The sequence below is a fragment of the Dysidea avara genome, chromosome 10 (assembly GCF_963678975.1).
Source record: "Dysidea avara chromosome 10, odDysAvar1.4, whole genome shotgun sequence".
Taxonomy (NCBI): domain Eukaryota; kingdom Metazoa; phylum Porifera; class Demospongiae; order Dictyoceratida; family Dysideidae; genus Dysidea; species Dysidea avara.
Window position 1 is genome coordinate 13,842,106 of NC_089281.1, and position 23,459 is coordinate 13,865,564.

At 39.2% G+C, this 23,459-nt stretch overlaps 4 protein-coding genes across 4 annotated transcripts; 2 read left to right on the plus strand and 2 right to left on the minus strand.

Annotated features, from left to right (window-relative positions):
• Positions 1–34: 34 nt before the first annotated feature.
• LOC136236229 (endoribonuclease Dicer-like) lies at positions 35–7,452 on the minus strand. Its single transcript, XM_066026356.1, has 8 exons — positions 7,220–7,452; positions 5,054–6,545; positions 3,487–3,670; positions 2,882–3,097; positions 626–2,584; positions 417–573; positions 293–371; positions 35–244 (listed from the first exon to the last, which is right to left on the minus strand). The coding sequence occupies exons 1-8, from the start codon at positions 7,416–7,418 to the stop codon at positions 103–105; spliced, it is 4,428 nt and encodes a 1,475-aa protein (XP_065882428.1). The 5' UTR covers positions 7,419–7,452; the 3' UTR covers positions 35–102.
• LOC136236234 (alpha-ketoglutarate-dependent dioxygenase alkB homolog 6-like) lies at positions 7,249–10,736 on the plus strand. Its single transcript, XM_066026362.1, has 8 exons — positions 7,249–7,484; positions 7,534–7,602; positions 8,273–8,333; positions 8,476–8,495; positions 8,549–8,575; positions 9,546–9,653; positions 9,704–9,793; positions 10,379–10,736. Exons 1-8 carry the CDS (start codon positions 7,449–7,451, stop codon positions 10,655–10,657), a joined length of 690 nt encoding a protein of 229 aa, XP_065882434.1. The 5' UTR covers positions 7,249–7,448; the 3' UTR covers positions 10,658–10,736.
• Positions 10,737–15,475: 4,739 nt separating this feature from the next.
• Positions 15,476–20,044, plus strand: LOC136269382 (KICSTOR complex protein kaptin-like). The gene is made up of 11 exons (XM_066064935.1): positions 15,476–15,711; positions 16,893–16,969; positions 17,023–17,110; positions 17,699–17,753; positions 17,798–17,894; positions 17,942–18,003; positions 18,061–18,164; positions 18,940–19,081; positions 19,133–19,302; positions 19,723–19,859; positions 19,914–20,044. The coding sequence occupies exons 1-11, from the start codon at positions 15,492–15,494 to the stop codon at positions 19,980–19,982; spliced, it is 1,221 nt and encodes a 406-aa protein (XP_065921007.1). The 5' UTR covers positions 15,476–15,491; the 3' UTR covers positions 19,983–20,044.
• Positions 19,992–23,268, minus strand: LOC136269383 (protein YIF1B-B-like). The gene is made up of 6 exons (XM_066064936.1): positions 23,129–23,268; positions 22,871–23,076; positions 22,696–22,800; positions 21,725–22,017; positions 20,268–20,361; positions 19,992–20,214 (listed from the first exon to the last, which is right to left on the minus strand). The coding sequence occupies exons 1-6, from the start codon at positions 23,142–23,144 to the stop codon at positions 20,044–20,046; spliced, it is 885 nt and encodes a 294-aa protein (XP_065921008.1). The 5' UTR covers positions 23,145–23,268; the 3' UTR covers positions 19,992–20,043.
• Between the last annotated feature and the right edge of the window lie 191 nt (positions 23,269–23,459).

The window sequence follows — 23,459 nt, forward strand, 5'->3', positions numbered from 1 at the left end:
TCATTCACATGCATGTTTCACGTTATCCCATCCGTAATATAAACTGTAATCTGTTACAAATAACCTCTACAAACACAGATCATCTAAAATAAATTGTGTTATTTATGAAGGGAGTTGTGACAGTGCTTTTTTGGAAGCAGCTTTTTTGGCAGCCTTGTAGCTGCTAGCTCTAGCAGAAACCACAATCCCTTTTCCTTTGACTTTCACAACACATTCGACTTCATCATCAGCACACCTTAGTTTTCTGTAAGGAACAATAATAAGAAACAGGTCACCATGCTTAGCAACTGACTTAAAAGTGGTGGTACTACCAGCATCTGTTTCCAATAGTTGCCTTACAGGGCAAACAGGCAATCTTTTAGAAAACTTCTCTACACAACAAAAATAATAACAAGTAGAAGGAAGAGAACACTTACCAACAAAAGGTTGAAACAATGGCTGAAATGCTGACCATACAGCTGCAAGGTCTTTGTTGCTGTCTATAAAAACTGCACCCACAAGAGACTCCACGATATCAGCAAGAACCTTTGGCGGATCAAGGACATCATCATCGTCATCACTGTCATTGATATCCTAAGAGCAAGGTTGGTAGTACAAATTTAAGTAGTATACAAAATAATCATACCATGTCATCTGACTTAAAGTTTATAAAATCTTCTTTGTATGCCATAAATGAATGCTGATCCTTAAACTGTTTCAATACTTCTGTGGATTCTGCTGCAAACTGCTGTATTTTGGAGAACAGCTTGGGAGAGGCATGCTTGACTGCCTTGTGAAAGTTGTTCATCAGTGCTAGCAGTGCAAGGGTGGTGTTGCTGACAAGTGCTGAGCGTAGGAGGCTTAGCTGTCCCTCATCATAGTTCGTAAATCGTGTATACAAGTATGCAGTGACCAAGTAGTCAAGAATTGCATCACCTAGCAACTCCAGTCGCTGGTAACAGCCAGTAATCCTGTTATATGTGTATGACACATGAGTCATGGCTTCAAGGAGAAGATATCTGTCATTAAACTTCCAAAATTTCCCATCAAATTTATAAAAGCCAGCACACAGTTTCTCTTCATCAGGACTCAGAGGTCGCCTTTCAATAGACACGGAGTTGAAATGCTTACAAAAGGCACTATTGTCCAAAAGTACATTCAAAGTTGGAGAAAACTGTTGGGTTAAAGTATTGATCCTAGCTGGTGAAGATTTATATCTGGAGTACTTCAATTTTAGTCCCAACCATTCTAGAAACTTGAGGCCAGCAGAAGTTCCTCCAGCAGTAATGTATGCACCAATAAGAGCCTCAATACAATCAGCTATTCTTTTGTCTGGAAGTACCTGGCTATACAGTCCTGCAGAGTCTGTATCTTTCAAATGGTAACCAGGTGGGAGCCACATGCTACGAGCCTTAAACAAAACTGCATTCATTTTACCCGGAATTTCCTTCTTCTTTGCCAAAAAGTACAAATGCAAATTGGAAAACATTTCTTCCCTCCTTTTAGTGAGCACCCCAACTGGGGCAGTGGGAGGTAGTGTAATGTGTAGAGAGACAGTTGTGATCATCTTTAAGAAGGTATCTCCAAGTAGTTCAAGACGCTCCAAATTAAAACAGTCCTGGGCACTAGTTAGAGTGAGTGCTTGCAGCACTAGAGAACTCTTCGGGTTCTGAATGGAATCGACTTCCAAGTGGCCTCCCAAATATTGTCCACTATCCACTTCAGATATAAGCTCATGGGCATTCAACAAAGACTCCAAACGATACAGAATAGAAGGCAGTAACCGGGCAAAGTTGTACATATCAACTAGGAGTGGCTGAACCTCACAGATCTCTGGGAACAGTTCTTGCTTGTGCCTGACAGTTTCCTCAGTAACTGACGGCTTACGCGGAGTAAGATACTCTAACCTACATGAAGCATAAGTTACTTCTAACAGAGGTTGGTCTAGATCACTAAACTGATAGTTGTACTTGCTGCGGTAAAATTCCTCGAAGGTACTCCATTGGCTGTCAGGAAAAGAGGATCGTGGACTCCGACTACTATCTATGTTAGTGACACGAAACAGCTGATGATGTCCTGAGTCAGAGGGTTCCTTGTCATTACGATGAATGACTCTAACAAAAGTGTTCTCATAATTTTCGGGAGAGCAAGGCCATGCTACCCTGGGATTAGGACTAACCACTGACTTCATTAAATCATAGTCTATTGCAGCAAATGTCATTTTAGGATCACCACTGACAAACAAATTAATTGGAACAACCAGGTAACTACTCCTTAAAGAACCACTGAGGTTGAACTCTGCACTCTCAAAATTGAGAATCCTTTCAAACAGAGCTTGATGGAAGTCCCTGCTTAGCTTGAGATCCTCACCAGTAAGGGATACTGATCCTTCTAAAGGCCGTACTGCGACCTTCACTTCTTCATGACCATCATACAAAGTGATATCATCCTTCTCCAATACAATGGATGGCAGAGGCTGGCTTGTTACAATACCATAACTCTTTAACTCATTAATATTCTGCACTCTCTCATCTGATGTCTTCACAATCATGTACAAGTAGTTGATGCCCTCTACTGGCTGACACTCGGACAATACCCGGGGACCCTGTAACAATTAACAACAAACTTCTTTACAACACACAAACAACAGAGTATCAAATTTGATTAATACAGTAAAAGTTCCACTGTATTTGTGTTTACAAAACACTGGGAAAAAAAAAGAAAATTTCACAGAAAATTTCTAAGGACAAACATTATAGTTAACAGGTCTGGCTCCATATTCTGTTATCTCTGAAAGAAGAAAACCTCTATATTACAAGGAAAGGTCTTTCAAAAGGCCCACAAATGCTTAATAGCATTTATGGATGGGTTTCTGGTGTCTGGGTCCCAAACACCTGCCCACCTTGACAATATATTGTTGCTTGCGTCGATTGGTCCCAGCATCCAGTATTTTCCTCTCTTCCCTCAGCTCTGTGTCTTCTTCCTCAAACCCATAATCCAACCCCCCACCAACAGATGGTGCCAAATGATCATCAAGCTCCTTAGCCTCATAGAGCTGACGAATTGTCTGTACAGCTGTGTCTCTTTTAGCCAACTTTGGCGTGTCCATAGAGTGACCCTAATGTGTGATGAGTATGAAATCTGAGTGTTACATGGTATAAACTTTGACACATGCACTGTATATTACAGCCATAAATTCATGTGTATTCGCGAGCTAACTAAAAATTCTTGCACTTATAAGTAACACATTTTATCTTATCAGGACAGTTACACATACCCAGAGGAGGATGGTGAGCCAACTAATGATCTCAAAGAAATGTTGAACTAATTCAACATTACACCATAGATTGACACCAAACATTCTAATGTGACATATGTCCCAGGCCAGAACCTTCTCCCCTAACACTACACACTAGTATAATCAAGCCTCAACCCACGCATCATCTCTGGATGCATAATCGCATATCATGGGATTATGATGCACAACCAACCACAAGTAATCCTCACCAGAATGGGCTCCATCACAGAGCAGGAGATGGGCAGGGTGATGGTACACTGATACTGTACATCACCTTCTCTCATCACCTCACCATACATTGAGTCTTGTAGAAAGGCACTCTTTGGCACTTTAGAGATCTTATATATGGGGACTGGATGATAGAAGTCATCGGAGGGAAGTCTCTGACAGTACCTGAAATATAAGGCTGGAAAGTCAAAACACCCACAACGCAAGTGCCTATAATTTAGTACTGTACGTTACAACCCTGTTGTTAAAAATGGAGATGCCAAACCATAATTCAATTAATTTATTAAATACATATCACTATTATATGCTGGCTCACACTAAAGGTTAAAAAACATACCCAGAGCTCTACATGTATTATAAATTTAAAAATAAAGTAGGAATCCAAACTATAAAAAGTAGTGAAACAAGAGAAGAACAATGGTAGCTATTACAGCATAGCTCGGTGGGAAATCCCTACTTTGGCATGATATAGCCATTATTTTGTGTTAAATGCCAAAGTAGGAATTTCCCACCGAGCTATGCTGTAATAGCTACCATTGTTCTTCTCTTATTTCACTACTTTTTATAGTTTGGATTCCTACTTTATTTTTAAATTTATAATTTTTAATGTACTAGTTTGTTTAGTTTTTTTGTTAAGGCTATAAACATGTGACTATTCTATTAGGGTGAATGCTGTGTTAGAGTATCTCGAGGCAGCCTGCAAGATGTCCGCTTGCCAAAAAAGGGGCGTGGTTTCGATCGATTATAGAGTATGTCGAGTCAGCCTTCCAAATTGAAGGTGTGTGGTCACTGAAATACAGCTGGTGCAAAAGGGGTGTGTCATCGTGGTTTCAATCGATAGATCGATAATGCGTAGAATGAAGAATGGGCGTGATCTTGTTACCTATCATGAAGCTATCTAGTACCAGTACCTCCGTATAGTACCCTCCGTCATAGATTATATCAGTAAGGAATATATAATCTATTCCTCCGTACAGTAGTACAGTAGCGTAGTCTAAGCATCTTAAATAATCTTGTGGCATCTATTATGCTGTTTAAAGAAAGTGTTGACACGGAAAATTAACGCCTCGATATGGTTTTGTTGGATGAAGAAGACAAGCAGCCTGATTGAAGATAAAAGAAAAGACAAGGCGCAGAGGGCACACACTCGTCGGAACCCCAAAAGGCACATCCCACTGGTGAGTTTGTTTTGTGGCGTAAAATGGTGGCCGCGCGCTGCTTCGTTTGGGCTCTAGGCTTGCGACTGTGGTCAGTGAGTGAGGCAGTGAGGAGAAAGTTCGAGTTTTGGCAATTTTTAAAAAATTAATATCTGGCCACCTGTAAGCGTTTTGTTGCATTCAATGCTGTTTTATGTACTATATGGACTAGTACTATTCCATAAAGGTGATTTTCGTCTCGTAAGATATCTCTAGGATGCTTTTTAAAGTGGGAATTTTTGGCGGCGCGCGAAATTTTCACCTGGATTCCTACTTAAACGGTACAACCGTACCGTTTGATAGTCACTGGGCTTGAAATAAACACCCAGGCTTCTACAACGTAGCCACTCACATGTTCAACAGCTGTAGTGACGAGGTTGCTGTGGCTCTGATTTGTGTCCCCTCCCCATAAGGTAAAAATGGTGGTATAAGCTGATCAAGGTTCTTAGCATCCTGATCATCATCATCATCATCTTCATCAATGATAGGAACATGTCGGCCATGACACAAGTTCTCCAGCATCTTCTCCAAATCCTGCAGGTTGGCTAAGTGACTACTAAAGGCTCTGTTATGTGCAGCATCCACCATCATAAGGTACTGAGAATTGGAGGCTCTGGCACGACCACGGGACTGCACATAGGAACGGAAATCAGTCGGAAGGCTGTAGCGTATCACCAAGTTACAACGGGGTACATCTACTCCTTCTTCAACCACGCTAGTGGAGACCAAGAGATTCACCTTGTGACTCCGGAATCGGCTGAGCACTGCTTGCTGCCTCGCCACAGTCATGTCAGCTAATTTGGCTATCGTCCCATCATATGATTGAACCGATCCATGTCCGACAATGTAGTCACAGTGAATGAAACGGAGTTCAGGCTTAGTAGTGGCATGATGCTTTATTGCCTCACACAAAGTTAAAGCTGTGCTTCGCTGCTGTACAAAAATAATCCCACAAAGTTTGTCTTTCTGTAGTACTGAGCTTGATTTTCCATCTGCCTCTCCGCTACTGATTCCAAAATCTTCCAAACTCAGTAGCAAGCGCTTCACCTTAGCACTAGTATAAAAGTTATCTAGCTTGAATTTGTTGTTATATAGTTTCTGAAACACATATAAATATGTTTGGCAGAGACTGAGCAATTTTCTATCAACAGGGTTAATACAACCACTCTCTTTTGATTTTACATCATCCAAGCACCGGTCAATATATTTGTACAATGCTGATGGTCCAATTTCTTCCAGTACATCATTGCAGTCAACTAAAAGTGCTTTCACAAAATCATAAATGGTGGTTTTGTTACGCTTTTGAAAGGCAGCAAGGAATTGAATAGGAGCTGCAAACACGCCTGCTAGGCCATGATCCATTCCACTAGAATTGAACTCAACAAGGCACTCTTCTGGCTTCGTACCAAATTGGTGTGCAGCAACAAGATCTTGAGAGGTTTGAGCTCGACACTGAAGCACCTTTTCTAACTCCCTGATACGTTTGTCGAGATCAGTTGCCCTACACTTCCCATGAATGAGGGATGCAGTCAGTCCCAAGACACGTGGCTGCTCCAAAGGTCCTGCAGCATCAAAAAATCTCATGACTTGAGCATAAGGATGTTCCTTTGTTGCATGATGACACTCGTCAAATATCACAAGGTTGATCTTATTGAGGGGAACAAATCCAGCTGACAACATGTTGACAAATATTTGAGCAGTCATCACAAGGACATGGTGCTGCTGAAACTTGCTCAGCCACATTGACTCATCCCATGCATCAATCTTCCCATCACCTCTAAACTCTCCGACGTTCACTTCAAGATTGTCCCTGACTACTCCAGCTTGTTGAGCAACTAGCGGAACTGTAAGAATATAACAATACAAACATTACTAACTAAAATCCATATTGAAAAACTGTTCAAAAAAAATTCCAGACCAGGTGGTGGCTTGACCCTCAAGACAACTTGCCTAGATGACAACTTACCATCTAGGTAGTCTCGTGTGGCCAGACCGCTTTTTTCCGTGTATTGGGTGGGGAAAAAAGGTCTAGTGCAACTTGAATAGCTGTTTACTTCTGAGCTGTCCCCAGTCACTGGGGACGCTAGTTGAATAACATTGGCCGCAAAGGAGGTGCCAATGACGTCAGTAAGCAAACTCGAGATGGCTTTGATCTATTTATCCTTAAACGAATCTTAATTTGCTCCAATGTCTCTTTTATAGCGTCTTGAAAGTTCATCCTCATCGTGTAACAAGACTCACAACCGGAGCAGGAGTGTACGAATACCGGTCATTGTTTTACTGACATCATGGAGCCTCCTTTTTGGCCAATGTTATTCAATTAGCGTCCCCAGAGTCTGGGGACGGCTCAGAAGTAAACAGCTATTGCAGTTGCACCAGACCCTTTTTTCCCCACCCAATACACGGAGAAAAAGCGGTCTGGCCACGCGAGACTACCATCTAGGCAAGTGCTTAAGGAGCCACACTCAGGATTTCCCTCTAAATTTATTAAACAGCACATACTGTGAGTCATACATACCAGTAGTAACTAGAAATATCGTTCTCTTGTGAGTGTCGTAGTTACCCAGAATTTGATGTTGCATCTCTTTTATTAACAAGACACTGATGAACGTCTTGCCCGTACCAGTACCCAGTACCACAATGGTGTTCTCTTCAATGGCGGCATCTAGTAACTCCAGCTGGTATGGCCGCGGAGCAATCTTCCCTTTTCCACCCATCCGTTGTGGTGCGCTTCAAATAGAAAACCAATGACGTCATTAAGCGAAGGCCTTCGCGTGATAAAAGTTGGTGCATTATAACTACGCCTTGCATTTGTTTAATGTTCGTTTTTAGGCTCCTCCGACTGTACATTACATCCCTAACTTCATTACACCCGAAGAGGGAAGTGTTCTGTGGGATCACGTGAGTTTTCCACACATGTATAGTGGAACCTGTCAGGCTGTGTAATATAAGCACCTTTAGGACCAGCCAATAGTGTCCAACGTGTCCTGATTTTAACTTGGCTGATGCTATTTTCCCTGATTAAGTACATTAAAAAAAGTAGTTGGGGTGGTGTCCACATTGTCAAGTAGCAGGTTCCACCAACTACAAGTAGGGATTCGCAACAGTGACGTCATTTCCATAGGAACTAATAGTTTTATGTACGGGCAATCCTCATTATGGATTTGACTTGGTCTTGGTTATGGGTTCAGAATCAGCCTCGCTTCACAAAATATAACCTTCATAAAAATGTTCAGTCATTGTGGACTTAGTTGATGCTTTAAAAATTCTCGTACCTGGTCACAATCCTTAGTAATAGTGCCACAAAAATTATTGGTGCCACGTCTGAGCAACCATAGTGAAGAAGTTCCGAGGCTGCAAACTGCCATGATTTGATAACACTCACTTAATCTAATAGTGAATATGAAACTGTCAAGGTAAATTCAAAAAGAAACAAAGTAGAGTTAGTGAGATATGGCCACTCAAAGTCCCTACCCGTAACGAGGATTATCCACAGTGACGTCACTGTTGTGAATCCCTACTTGTACTATATTATCTATGGTTCTACTATATAAATAATCCATGCATGTAGGTTTATGGAGCACCAAAACCAAAGTGGACACAGTTGTCAAACAGGAGGCTGCAGAATTGGGGTATGTTTTTTAATATTATTTAACTGACTGGTTGATTTTGATTTTAATAAATTGGCTAATATCCTTTAAATCACTTAGTTGTCTTAAATCCTGCCAAACTTTCATCATTAATTTATTGTATGAAGAATATTATTTTTACTAGGTGGAGTACCACATCCAAAGGTTTGTACTCATGTGATATCCACTGGACCCGAATGTGTATTAACTTATTGTAGGGAATGTTACAAGAAGCTTTACCTGAGGTGAGTGTTTATTAAGAATATGTAACCTTATTCAGAGGCAGCTCCAGGGAAGTTTCTGAGGTTTCCGGAAACCTGTCACGTTCATCGAGATACTCTAATAGAGCAGTCAATCACTCTAATAAAGCAGTCACAGTATTCAGAGCAGCAGTGTAGCAAGCTATGTAGCTATAAATAAGGATAATTGTGTAGTGATATGAATATATAGTTAGTGGAGGACAGTTATTCTCAGCATGCAGACAGAGACCTTTTCTTTTTCTTTTTTTGGTCTTCACTAGTCTAGCTATGTTCGTGATCAGAAACCAGTCCCTGGAGCTGTTATTTGACATCTAAATGGTATAGTGAAACCTCATCAATAGGGCCATATATGGAGCCTATAAAAACTAGGCCTCAATAGTGCAGTTGCTTAAAAATGAAGTACACCTTGGCTCATCAAGAAACAGAAGCATGCATCCTTTGCAACTTAAATCACCAGTACATTTATGGCATAATTGTTAGTTTAAAAATGAAGTAGGGATTCGATCCATTTGATCCAGCAATACAAAGTAATGAAACAAGAATATTAATGATCATAGCTGGTTTGCTTACTATGTAGCAAAGCTATATTTATACATGTGGCTGTTCTATTAGAATACATGGCTGTTGTTTTGGATGACTGCTTTATTATCCAGAGTATCTCGCTGCTTATCTTGTTTGCATGACTGAATGGTTTACACCCATCCAATGCCCAGGCATGGCATAAAGTCAGGCTATGCCACTAGTTATACTGGTGGGATATCAAAACAAAGACGACTGTTATCATACTGGTGTAGTTACTGTAATGCATGGTTTCTATGCTGCACTTTGAAGCTGTTAAACTCGTTTAAAAATGCATCAATAAGGGTAGAAACTGAATGTGTGACCTACCTCAATTATTTTCCTTTTTAATGGATAGATTCCTGTTAAGTTAACATCATCAAATCTTGTTGTCTAGTGGTTAGAGAAGTGTATTGGTAAGATCATGTTGCTGGGATTGTTTGATGATCAGCATGTTCCAAATCATGTCTTAATCAACGAATACCTACCCGGTCAAGGAATCATGGTAGGATGATGATAGTTCTTGTGTTTTTGATGTGTAAACTGTGACACTAGCCCCATCTGGATGGTCCCATGTACTACCCAACTGTTGCCACAATTAGCCTCGGCTCTGCAATAATAATGGACTTCTATCGGCCAGTTGAGGTATTGTGAAGTAGCTAGTTTTGTTTTCTGTAATCACTGCACCAACCTCTTTCTGAGGTAATTTTGTATACAGCTAAATATTTTTTGTACGTGAATCTAGAGGTAGCTTGCCTGGCTATAAAACTGTGGAATCGTACATGTATGTTTAGGACACAACTGAAGAACAGCCTTTGCCTAATTGTAAAAAATGGTCACTTGTGCTATTAATGTACTTTTAGGTGATGCTTGGAATCTAGAAGTCTTCAATTTCCTGTGCCATGTAAAATGAACTATTATAAATGAGCCAGACTTAAAAATAGATTTTCTCTGAGTTGCTGAAGTTTAGTCGTTCACAAACTCTTTTGTGTGTAGCATGGCATGGCATTTCATTGTACCAAGAGTATATAATCCCCATTATATACTCTTGATTGTACTAAACCTGTTAATGTGGACACTTGAGGACACCTACACTTAGTTAAGGTCCCAAATGATCCCTTAGTACATCAAATGACCTGAAATATCAGTACACTTTGATAGTCAGGACACTACTGATTGGTCCCAGAATGCAGGTTCCAGTGTGATTATAGCACATCTTTGTCATTGTAGCCAACCACATCCTCATCATTGGAGTCACGATATTTGACCTCACTCATACTAGAACCATACAGTCTGCTAGTACTAAAAGAAGACATGTACAACACTTACTTACATGGAATAGCTGAGAGGACTGAAGACATTGTTGACTGCAGTAAAGTGTGCAATATGGACCAACTAAGCCACTCCAGCCCTTTTCCTACTAATATTAAGAGAACTACTAGAGTGTCCCTTACTATCAGGCATGTGCCAAAAGTACTTAAAGTGAAGCTAAAGCTTGGTAAACACTGATAAAATCTGTACATACACCACATTGTTTTGTTTTTTTTTTAATTGTAAAGAAATGTCTTAATAAGAAAGCAGCAGAGTATTTTCATTGACCAGCCGTGTTCATGGAATTAGCAGTTTTAATTCAATAGTGACATGGAAGAAAAATTCATCATCTTTTCATGCTCAATCTCCAGTTGCTGAATTCAGCTAGATACCACCTTGGGATTATGCCATATTTGTCTCTTCTGGGATGAGATTAGCATTGCAATAGTGCAGCTTAATTGGCTTTAGTTGGAGATTATGGGTGTATCCATTCACTGGACTGGACTATTGGACTGGCATATTTTTGGTTTTTGCACATTCTGTGGTTAAAATTTATTGAGTCTCGCAAGCCAAGGGTCCTGAGGGAACCTACAACCCACTACTAAATGCTGAATATGAGCGGTAGAGCATGCGATAACTGTCTTTTAATATTTTTGCTGTGATTTATTATGTCCTACAACACTTATTCCTTACCCTGGTGTACAGTAATGCTGTAGGGAATGTATATCAGCAATAGTTAACCAGCGATCAACTCGCCAGTTGACAAGATATCCTTAGTGTGAGCTCAAGGAGCAAGCTATATATAGTATAGTCAGGGCCGCCCACAGGGGGGGGGCAACTGGGGCATTTTGCCCCGGGCCCCAGCCTGAAAGGGCCCCCAGGAGGCCCCATGAAGGGCCCCCTGAATACCTGTTTAAAAGATCGATATACTCTAATAGAGCAGTCAGATCTAAATACTCTAATAGAGCAGTCACAGTATTCTTCAGAGGAGCAGTGTAGCAAGCTTATAGATAAGGAGATATGGTTGGTACTGGGTAGTTATTGTCATTGCCAGCAGGTTGTGACCTTTTTTTTTTTTTTTTTTTTTTTTTTGGTCTTCACCTTACAACTTGAGTGAAGGGCCCCACTTTAACTCTTTGCCCTGGGCCCCTTAATTTCTCTGGGCGGCCCTGAGTATAGTCTTGCATGGCAAGGCCTTTACTTCTAGAGAAAGGCTTACTGGTTAGAAAATTTTTCAGCATGTGCTTAATTATAATCATTGCGTCCCACGGCACTGAAAACAAGTCCGTCCATGCTAGCTCAATTCCTGAGCTCACACTAAGGATATCTTAAAGGATATTGTCAACTGGCAAGTTGATCGCTGGTTAATTATTGCTGATATACATTCCCTACAGCATTGCTGTACACCAGGGTAGGGAATAAAATAAGTGTTGTAGGACATAATAAATCACAGCAAAAATATTAAAAGACAGTTATTGCATACTCTACTGCTCATATTCAGCATTTAGTAGTGGGCTGTAGGTTCCCTCAGGACCCTTGACTTGTGAGACTCAATAAATTTTAACCACAGAATGTGCAAAAACCAAAAATATACCAGTCCAGTAGTCCAGTCCAGTGAATGGATACACCCGGAGATTATTGCAGGTGTTAGTTTACCAGGTAGAAAGTAGAGTGGAAAAATTAAGTAGATGTGAATCGTTCATGTAGAACCATTACCCAAATTGGCAAAAAGGTGCTTTGATCACATAATTTGAGTTTTTTGATTGTAAGTCGTTGATCTGATTTGGCTATTGTAAGTCGTTGATCTGATTTGGCTATTGTAAGTCGTTGATCTGATTTGGCTTGTGAATTAGCTAGCAAAGCAGTTGGAACAGAGTATAAATCAATGATGGCGGCCACCAGGAAATTTAAGGAAACTGATCAGCAATAATAATGGGAAGCTATTGTCATGGTTACTGCTGATCCCAGCTGGGAAAAAATCACCAGGGTAACAACACGAAGAGTCAGTCATCACACACTACATGCATGCAATGTTGCCCAAGGGGAAGCAAACATATAGGTGTTGACTATAGCTTACTTGAGTGCAGGTGTATGTTGCTGAGTTCATGAATAGTGTGTTAAACATCTTTATAATCTTGGTGTGACAATTTCCTCCTCAAGAGGCACCAGACAGAGTTTGCTTTTTTACTGACATGGTGTAAGAATAGCTCCAAATCAAGCCTTATTACAAACTATTTCACTTATAGTGGCAATGGAATGTTTACAGAAGATCTGCCCCACAATTTCAGTAATATAGTTAATAGCTAATATAACAACAGTCAGTCAATCTAATTAAAAATAAACTGATTTTGAAGATATAATAAAGCAGTGCAACATTCCACGTATAATCATTCTAAAGTTGTCTTGTTTTGTTTGGTGGGAGGGAAAGTGGTGAATTTACTACAAAGCTGATATCATTTTATCTATAGCTGAAGATTGAGCTTGAATTTAAGTGCAATTTAGCTGGCTAGTTTCCTGCTAAACAGTATTATTATATTATATGCATCAAATACAGCTACAGATTTAAGTACTAAACACTAAGTAAAGTAAGTAGCTATATAACTCTGCACTGATTCCATGATATAGTATACCAGAGAATATCATCCACAGTGTGCAATCAATCTTTTTGTATTTGTACATGTATTATTTCCTACTGCAGAGTATACTTACCAGTTTGTCATGTTCACAGGAAGAACAATAAGATTTTCACAGCTCTATATGCTGCCTGTACAATATTTGCTATATGGAAATGTCCTCCACCTTTGGTAGTGCCTAATTTGAGCATAACAATTATTATTCCAGGCATTCCTGAGATACAAGCCTTCTTAAAAGTTGGCACACTTCAGGGGGTTTAAAAACACATCAGGTTTTGTTGGAATATGATATAAGCAGTCGCAGAGTTAACGATTACTTCATGAAAAATACTTGTAATGCCTATACAGGGTAAACCATTTATGGGAAAAGCTGAAAATCGGTATATGGATGGGTCAACTATCAAACCTCAAACCTTTTGTGGTTTGGAAGAAATAATCAAGCTAAAAACCATGAAGGTATATACAGCACGAAAACCAACGGTGTGTAACAATCACACGATAGGGTATTACTTAAAAAATGATTGCTTGCCATGCCTATCAGGCAGACCATGCACTTTAAAGTAATAAGCCATAAACCATGCAGTATAGTTTCAGCGGTTTAGAAGAATCAGATTTATTGTAAAACCATGCATGCATTGTGAGTAAATATTTAATGTGCAAACCAAGTATATATGTACATGATTGAGGTACTCCAAAAGTGGAGTCACCTTATTAAAGCAATCAGCTATTATGTGTTACATTAAGTCACCATGTAGAGAAAAGTCACTTTCAGTGTAATGAAAAAACCTGTAAGCACAATTTGACCTTTCACAATCCTTAATTTGTCACAGTATAGTGGTATGCTGTAAACATCTCCTCATTATAATATGAAAATGTTTTCCTGTTGTTGTGCTGAGTGATGAATGTCTTTATTATGGGTATTTGGGTACTTCCTTCACCTTTGCTGTTCAACGTCCGTTGACCCAGCTGGCAAGCATTTCTTAAATACTTAATTGGTAAGTTCATGCATTGTCTTCGTTCAATTACTTACATCATTAATGCAGGATCCTATAACTAATTCCATTGTCTATATTCACTAAGCTGTTGTTACAAATATTTTATCTCATCTTTGAATACTGAACATTTAGATAAATCAGATGCAATGACAGTATCTTGCTGTAAAATTGAATACCTGCTATAGCTTGTATCAATTTTGTGCTTCACTGCTCATGCTCTCTGAGATGTCAGGATGTGTCTGGAACTTGCCAACCATACACGTAGTGTGGTAACTGCAGGATGCTTGTCAAGCTGGAGTTCCAATGAGGAGCTAGACTAAGGACAACACTATGAACAATCATAGGAGAAAGTTTTCTTCGACTTGTCCCAGATGCATGTTCCCATCCCTTGCTGGCTTCTGGATCTGCCTATACTACAAATTTCAATATAAAGGAAATTAACTACATATACAATAATAATTGTTCAAATGGACATTGGATAGTTGTATTATAGAAGGGAGCAGGTATTACTGGTAGCTATACTGCATGTTGTCACAGTGTTAATGTGGACATTGAAGAAGCTAAAAACCATACAGAGAATTTGGTGAAGTCTACTCCAGTGACAGTAGTGTGGCCGGAAAGAGGTGACCTCTTATCAGCGACTGCATGGAGTAATCGTTTTCAAATTTGAATATCACAAATTTAATTGTATAGCTATATATATATTCTGTTTAGTGCATGCAATAAACTGGTTGAATGGGTAAACACAGTAGCTATAAACAGGTTGATTTGCTGGTAAAATTGAGGGGCTAATTTCATTCGATAAGGTGATCCAGATAGTGAGTAGATTCTAAAGAGGTGATTCCATGTATGTAAGCAAAATTAAGTGACTCAATCTTAACAGTTGAAATTGCCTTAATTGTCTACTGACTTATACACCGTATGATGTGTTGTCTGACTTCCTGTATTCACAGGTTTTAAGCCTTCTCACATGCAGGTCCTATAGCCTGGGTGGGCCCGGATAGCATAATTCACAGAATAATTATATGTGAATAAAGATTGGTGGACCATGCAGGCCCCAGGATATATATATATATATATATATAGATTCTATAAAGTTTCCAGAAACCATGCATGCATGGTCACTATTCAAGGGTAGCTAAGCTCTTCAGAATGCATGCATATCTTGGACCTATGTATAGTGTAGCTATATAGCCAGTCACATCCAGGTTCATCACTGCACAGTGACATTTGTATTTAACAGTGAAACCAAATGTCGTACAATCTTTGCATATGTGGACTATCCTTAAGTGTTGCTTAATTAAGATCATGCCAAAAGTTTATAGAAAAGCTTATCAATATATGCGCATGCGCCCCACATTGTTTATATTCTATTAAATTCACAATTTTTTTATATGATACGAAATGTCCTTGAGGAAATCAGTGGAGCTTTTCCATGAGTTGCAGTTCCTTAAACTATCACAGCAGAGCAATATTTATGGAATGAGCAGTTTCAACGTGGACGGGGACAGTCCGAAGGTAGTCGTTGCGACGCTTGGTCGTCTGGGAGAAAAGATCTTCAGCGTAGACGTTAACAAACTTCGCGTGCCTAAGCTGCAGTCACTAGATTTCAGCTATATACCAGGTTGGGACTGTACTACGTAGGATCTAATGCACTTAATTTATTTATCATGTAATTTGTCCCAAAACACAGGGTTGCACCAAAAGGCTCAAGGGTGCTCTCCCCAAGACAATAACCTGTCACACGGCTACATTATACAGTTAACTAAACACAAGTACAGAGACAAGGCTTACAAATTATAAAACAACAAAACAATAATTAACTAAAGAGGTGGGTTTCCAAAAAGGCTTCCATCTTAGTGCCGGAGAGCCAGTGTGGTATTTATAAAAATGTGTATTAATTGTGGCCTGTAGTGGAACTATACAAAGGGAATGCTGCCTTGTACATTAGAACCTTCAGTAAATGGATTTCTAAAGAGAGAATGCATAAACGAGTAAGTACAAATAGTGACGTAATCAAATAAGCTTGCAATTATTGTTAAAATATGTAGCTAGCTACTGTGTGTGAAGCTACTTTTTAAATGTTTTCCACGTTAAAAACTATGAAATATGAAAAATGACCTCCCGCCCGCATGACTTTTTCAAATACCCCTGACGATAAACTGTGAATCAACTTGGCCTGGCCTTAATTGTTGCCTGTAGTGGAACTATACAAAGAGAATGCTGCCTTGTACAGGAAGAATTAAATTATAAATGGACTGGAAACATAATGAGGAGTACCTTTTGTGGAGAATGTCATAAAGGAAGGACACACACAGAACAGACTCAATGGCATTGATTTCTTTAACTGTATGGGGGTTCCACACGTGTGCAGCATACTCGTCACACCAGTCATATGGAGGACTTATAAACTAAAGATTTGACTAACACTCCCAAAGTGAATGATATGGCACAATAAGTTCAAAGCTTTAGCAGTTGTTATAAAAATTATGTGATCAGTCCAACTAAGCATTGAGTTGATATAGACTCCTAAATATCTAATAATCAATTTCCAAGTAACACAGTAAGTATGTTTTAGTTGGTCACACTTTCTGGTGATCATTAGGACATCGAATTTATGTGAATTTAGTAGTTTCCATTTAATAGTCCAATGAAAGATCAGGCTAAAACCAGTGTAAAAGCCCCCTGTCTGTGTTGGAGAGTGCTATATACTTGTGATAAACAACATGCAAAGCCCCACTTACTAATTTGTTCTGTGCTGAGGGCTACAATGATAGGTGGATAATTTGTTACTTCTGTGTACAGCTGAAGCAGAAATAATTGCCATAGACACTTTTGTCAAGCCACCAAATTCAGCAGTGATTGGTGTGGCCCTAATAAAGGTGAGTCATTGTGCCACAGAGTGCTGAAATTTACTTGGTTAATTATCCTGCAGCAAGATCAAAATGCAAGACAGGCTTTCTTGAATATTTATGGTGTGCGAGTGGACAGCACTGCTTCATTTAGTTGGACATCAATTGCAGGTAAACGCATTCTCTGTATTCAGTTTTGCTGGAGGTTTAAATAGTGGTTTGGAGAAAAGTAATTTGTGAGAGCAATGGTAAGGGTGCTTACAGGTTGACTATTTCAAACTAGGGAAGTGGAGGTTTTTTCTTGAAATTTCTTAGACTAGACATTGTAAACTGTAGAATTTGGAATTTTCAGTGTGACTGCAATCCTCACAATTGTTTACTCAGCCATTCTTTTGTAGACTTTCACATGTACCAAGAATTGTTTAGATATTTTGCTGCATTCTGGTGGAATTGAGCTACCTGATGATGTTGTTTTATCCTCACTTATTTTTGTATGGTGCATTGTGTTACATATATTATAGTGCTGTGCTTATCATTGTTTTATGTATTTGTTCTTTGTACACTCTTGTATGGAAGGACATCTATATATTTGGGCTAAAATTAAAATCTAACAGGGTTTGATCCACTAACTGTTATTGATTGAAAAATGGTTAAATGCTTCCAATAGTATGAAACCGCTCAGGTTAGGTAGATTCTGGTAGCCAGGTCCATATAAAGCTAGTTGGTGGTGTAAACTATCCTTCTTACTGATCATTCTAGATGACTGGCAGACACTACCACTGAGCTTCGTACCATTCCAATTAACACACACCCAGTAAGGTAAACTCTAGTGGTGCTGATATACTATGCTAACAACAGGGTGCTCATATCTGACCAATGGGAGACAGTGTTTCTGTTGTCTGGAGATGACATGAAAGTACACGTATTTCGATTAGTTGAAAACTCAGAAGCAGAGGTGATTATTATAATGTTCTTAATTCAATCAACCATTAATCTATTCAGAGTACAATTTATGAGGAACCATGTCATTCATGGTTCCCAGAGTTGGTTGACATCCCCAGCAGGTTTGATTGGTTATATACTCATGCAATCACTTGTGATGTCATTTATTTTATTTTCAGTGTTACCTTTATGGACTTCAAACAGTTTGGTAACCAACGCCTCACTGTAGTGGCCTGCCAGAGTGGCTACGTGCGCTTCAGCATTACAGATGTGACCTCGTTATGTAAGATTAGCTGGAGTGGTGTTTGTGATGTTCTGTGTATGTGACCACATCTTCCACACACGTATAAAATTGTTGGCATTCCAGCTATAAAGCTGTACAAAATTTGGAGATAATGGGATTATTTTGCTCTTGTTGTATTGTCCTATAGACTTTCAAAGACATTAGCAAAAGCTTTAACAGCAGTTAATCTATCCATCATGAATTTCTTGTGAGGTTGGAAGTGTGGTCAGACACTTGAGTCATACTGTGTTGATATTATATATGAGTTATTGATACTGACATGTAGAGCTCCAAGCCACCTTTTAATTTTGTGAACCTATAACTATAAGTTCAGAAATGCAAAGTGGACCCTCGGTTAACCAAAACTTGCTTTTAATTGAATGTAAGAAGTTCGGACCATGCAACTACAATACAGTGCGACCTCAGTTATCCAGATTCTTGGTTAACTACAGAAATGACCCCTCAATTAGAGTAGTGACTGTTCTATTAGGGTAGTTGAAATAGATATTTTTCAAAATATGCTATTTTAATGGGTAATTGTACACAGTTTCAGAGATATGAACTTTTCAGACTTATGGTCCACCCCTGGTTCCAAGGGGTTTGGATAACTGAGGTCCCACTGTATTTTGTTTTCTGTGTGTTTTATTAGAGTAGTTGTCTATATTTTCATTATTTTACCTAACAAATTTCCTTATCTGCTAGGAACAATGGTGTCTGTATAACTGGGGATCACAGTGATCTCATTTACATGTATGGTACTATTTCCAAAATACAGCCAACATGAAGACATGGGATCTGAGAAGCATTGATGGACCATTTACTGTTGCCAGATTCTTCACGCTAAACACCAACACACCTGGTGATCAAAAGTATCACCTCTTAGTTGCCACAGCATTAGAACTAGCTGTGGTGTTTTGGTGAGTGCTGAACAATAAACAGAATTGTCATGTGATATTTCATATCCCCAGGGATGTCATCAAGTACCAGTTTAAGAAACCGATCACATTGCCAGAATCATGTCACCACGACAGCATAATGTGTGGCCTTGTTGCTGACATTGACTGGGATGGAGTCAATGAAATAGTCATAGGAACATATGGCAAAAGACTACTAGTATACAAGTGTACCATGACAATAGGTCAGTATAATGTGTTATATACAGTGGATATTGTAAGACCTATCCTTAGTAGTGAATTGTCCTGATTTCAGAGCTTTAAAAGTGTGTACACTAATTCATATGGGACTATGGACAAGTGTCCTTAGTAGTAAGCTGTCCTGATTTCACAGGTCTAAATGTAAACAGACACATTAAGACACTAATAGAATGGACGAGTGTTCTTCCTGCGTAAAAAAAAAAAATTGAGGTGGAAAAGTTCCATAGATTTCTCCTCAGCTACAAAGCTTTCCTCCACATAATGTGTAGCCATTATTTTAAAATTGTCTAGCTACAAAATTTTTCCTTTGAACTTTGCCATCTACAACACTTTCATACCATGAATGGAAACATACTGATTATCAAGATGTCCAGTAGTAATACAGGCAATATATGTATCTATAGAAGATATAGGACATTTTGAACTCCAGTGGAAGAGACAGTTTGCCTATCCACTACACAGTCTGTCGTATGAGGATATCACAAGGGACGGGGTCAAGGAAATGGTAGTACTGTCTACCGCAGGAGTTCACATCCTTCAGGTAACCTCTATATTCTCTAACTGTTAGCACAAACTTTTTTTTCCCACCATGCAGCACGACTTACAAGCAGCCAGAAGAAAATGCTTAGATAGTCTACAGAACAATTTGCCACCTTACAGATAGTATAACTGATTGACATTAAATTTTTTAAAGTGAATTATGAAACAACAATGTTGACATGCAACTAAAATTGTGGTAGTTTAGGTGGCTGGTAGTGCACTAGAGACCACGTCAGCCAGAATATCAACAGTGGCTGTAGCAATGCTGTTATGATGAGTACATAATTCCGTTTACGACTGCCACCTCCCTCATATCCCTCTGAAGTGTGCTGTAGTGATAGTCGTAGTGACTGAATCTGGAGCAGATGTGTGGGGACAATAAAATTATGGCTTATTCCATAGTTCTCACCATGAAATAAGTGCTCGTGATACTAGTCCAGATAAGGATAATATAGTAGAAGGATTGGCCGGCTGCTATTGCCACTCCAATACACACAATCATGCTGCAAGAGAAATGTGTTGATTGAATAACAATTGGGTTATGTCTGGCACTGTTTTTAGTTGCCAAACAGTACCCATACATCTGTATATGTGTTGAACAGTGTATTGTGTGTGTGTGTCAGGCTTGTTGTAATTACCCAACGAAAGTAATCATTACAATTACAATTACTTTTTGAAGCCAATCTAATGATTACAATTACAATTACTTCAGTATGTAAAATAATGATTAATAATTACAATTAATTTTCAATTACTACTGTACGTGTGGGGTTAGAGCTGGGTGATATACTGGTATTGTTAATAATCTGTGATATTTAAGTCATACTGGTTTTGATACCGCCTGCATTTTTTAATACAGCCATACCATCTGGGCACTATGGCCTCCCTGTGGGCTTGTTTCATCCCATATTTAGAAGGTAACCAGACATGTGACAATTAATGTTTGTAGGCAGGTGCTGATGTAGTCAGCTAATCAAACTATATGTAAACAAGTTTGTTAGTGGTAGTTTGTACCTGAGGCTTGCTGAGCTACCATGGGTATTTGGTGCTTTTGTTGTGGTAAATGGCAGTTACTTTAATACCAATAGCTTTTACATTAATACTGTGATACTTTTTATGGAAGGTATACCGTTTGTTATTTTTCAATACCGCCCAACACTAATTGGGGTACAACAATAACTTACTTACAGTTCTCCAGCATTAATCTTAAGGTACGTCTATTAACTCTTCAAACTTTTTTGGTAATAGTCTACATATATTTTGGTCTGAGAACATTGCCACTATGGTTGAATACACACTCAAATGGTGCAAATGTTGCTGCTATTCTTTGCTATTGTACTTAAAATGGGGTATTTATTTGCTTTTATCTTCCAAAATTTTAAAGGGCTTTCATCCTTTGTAAACTCTGCGTCATCCAGATACATTTAAATGTTTCTCTACTATTGAACATTATGTACCCCATGGGTATCCCATACTGTACATAAAATGTTTAACTATATGGTCAACAAATACATGACATATAATTTCAATAATTTATTGTAGCTACATGGGCCACATGTTATACACATGGGATTGTGTACATAGTAGTCAAGTTATGGAGTAGTACTTTTATATAGCATAACTGTGATTACTTTAATTTAATTACATAATGATTATTGACTGAACAACTAATTACAATTACAATTACCATTACTTTTATGCTCAGTGAGCAATTACAATTATAATTACAATTACTTGAAAATTGCTAATGATTAGTAATTAATTACAATTACGATTACAATAAGCCTGGTGTGTGTGTTCAACAATGTAGCGTGTTGTGTGCAGGCGTAGCATGTGCGTGTGTACTCATGTAATCTACACACTTACCTAACATATTTATATCCCAGCAAAGCAACAATATCCAGCCATCGAAGGTCACTGGTTATTCCCAGTACATAGAGTGTCAACCACACAAGGCCGACCTCGGCCAGCAACCATGCCAGCTGAGAACTGGACGTAAAGCCCAACTGCTCTGGTGAAAACCGATTTTGAGTTCCAAGCATGATACCAACTAGTAGTGTATACGTGACAAAACTCATAACAGGGATGTATAGGTCGGGAGCATTTATGTCATAACGTGGGGCAACAGGCTCTGCCTTGTTGTAGTGACAAGACCAGTCCTAGAGTTAGTATGACACATAGTAACACAATGACCCCCGTCATTGCAAGGGGTAGTCACTTTCACACTACCAGTTGACTAGTCTGGCGTAGCCGACTCGCGCGCGTAACGCGAGGGTCTGGTGACAGCCGCATTCAGTACCTGTGCCAGCCTTACGAAAAACTGGTGCGTCCAATCAGATCGCTTAGTGACCAATTAACAACATTCTATGACGTTATTCCGATTTGGCCACTGATTATGACGAGCTTCTTATGTCTTTTCTACAACCAGCACAAATGTAAGGATTTGTAGAGGAAATAGACGTCATTCAAGTACAAGTACAGTAGCTGTCGCGCTCTGTTACCGGAAATTGTCCAAGTGTTTTGCGCGTATTTTCAAATTTAATTGCATTCCATCTGCACAGGTACTGAATATGGCTGTCACCAGACCCTCGCGCTACGCGCGCAGGTCGGCTATGCCAGACTACCAGTTGACTGGGAATTTTGATTGTTATTTTTTGTCTGATATCTCGATTGTCAATATAGTAATAGCTTCCTGTGTTGCAGGTTTCTAAGGCCATTTCTATGGACGTCTTGATTACTTAATTCACTACGAAAACGCCTTGATCGGCTTTTAATCTTGATCACAAGTGTTTCAACAGACAGTATAGAAGTGACTACCCCATTGCACTGCAACACACCTTATGAATAAATGGGAACATGAGTATCCCTAGTTTACGAAGTACATAATTTGTATCCACAGCAAAATAATACTTGAATCTGTGAGTGGCTACAAATTGGTTGAGCTACAGTAACAAGACAAACATCAATCAATCACTTAACATTGTAGTCTATTTGGCGGGCTAGCTTACTCACGTTTTGCTGCATGTACTCTCCTCCAGTTTGCGCGAGATGTGATCCATAGTGGATCGCGGCTGTTGCCATGGGATCATTCGCCATGTTACTGATATTTGGGGGAGAGAATGGCACACCGCCGTCCTGGAAAAATGTCCCTCCTGGCATAGGCTGCTGCTGTTGTTGTTGAGGGATTGGGGCATATTGAGAGGAACTGCGTTGATAAACTACACACAAACACACTTGTTAATACAGAACTAACGATCACAATGAACTAACCTTCCCCGGGTTCCATTGTTATTCCAAACAATGCACACTATTTAATTTCTAAATAAAGCGCACCAAGTCATGCTAACTAGATCTCTGCTATATCAGGTGCTACAGTGCAGGATACGAGCGGTAAGGTTGCTTGTTTTCAGCTGTTATTTAGTCACCCATGACTAGTTGTGCGTGGTAAAATGTAGTTTTGTCCAGTCTCGGTGCTTCAGCGTTGCTCAGGAAGAGAAACAAGCTGAAGGTACCAGTATATGTTAAAAGTGCACTAATAATTGTGAGATATAGTTACACTACAAAGAAGACCACCCATTGTATCAGTAATGGGTCATGTCAA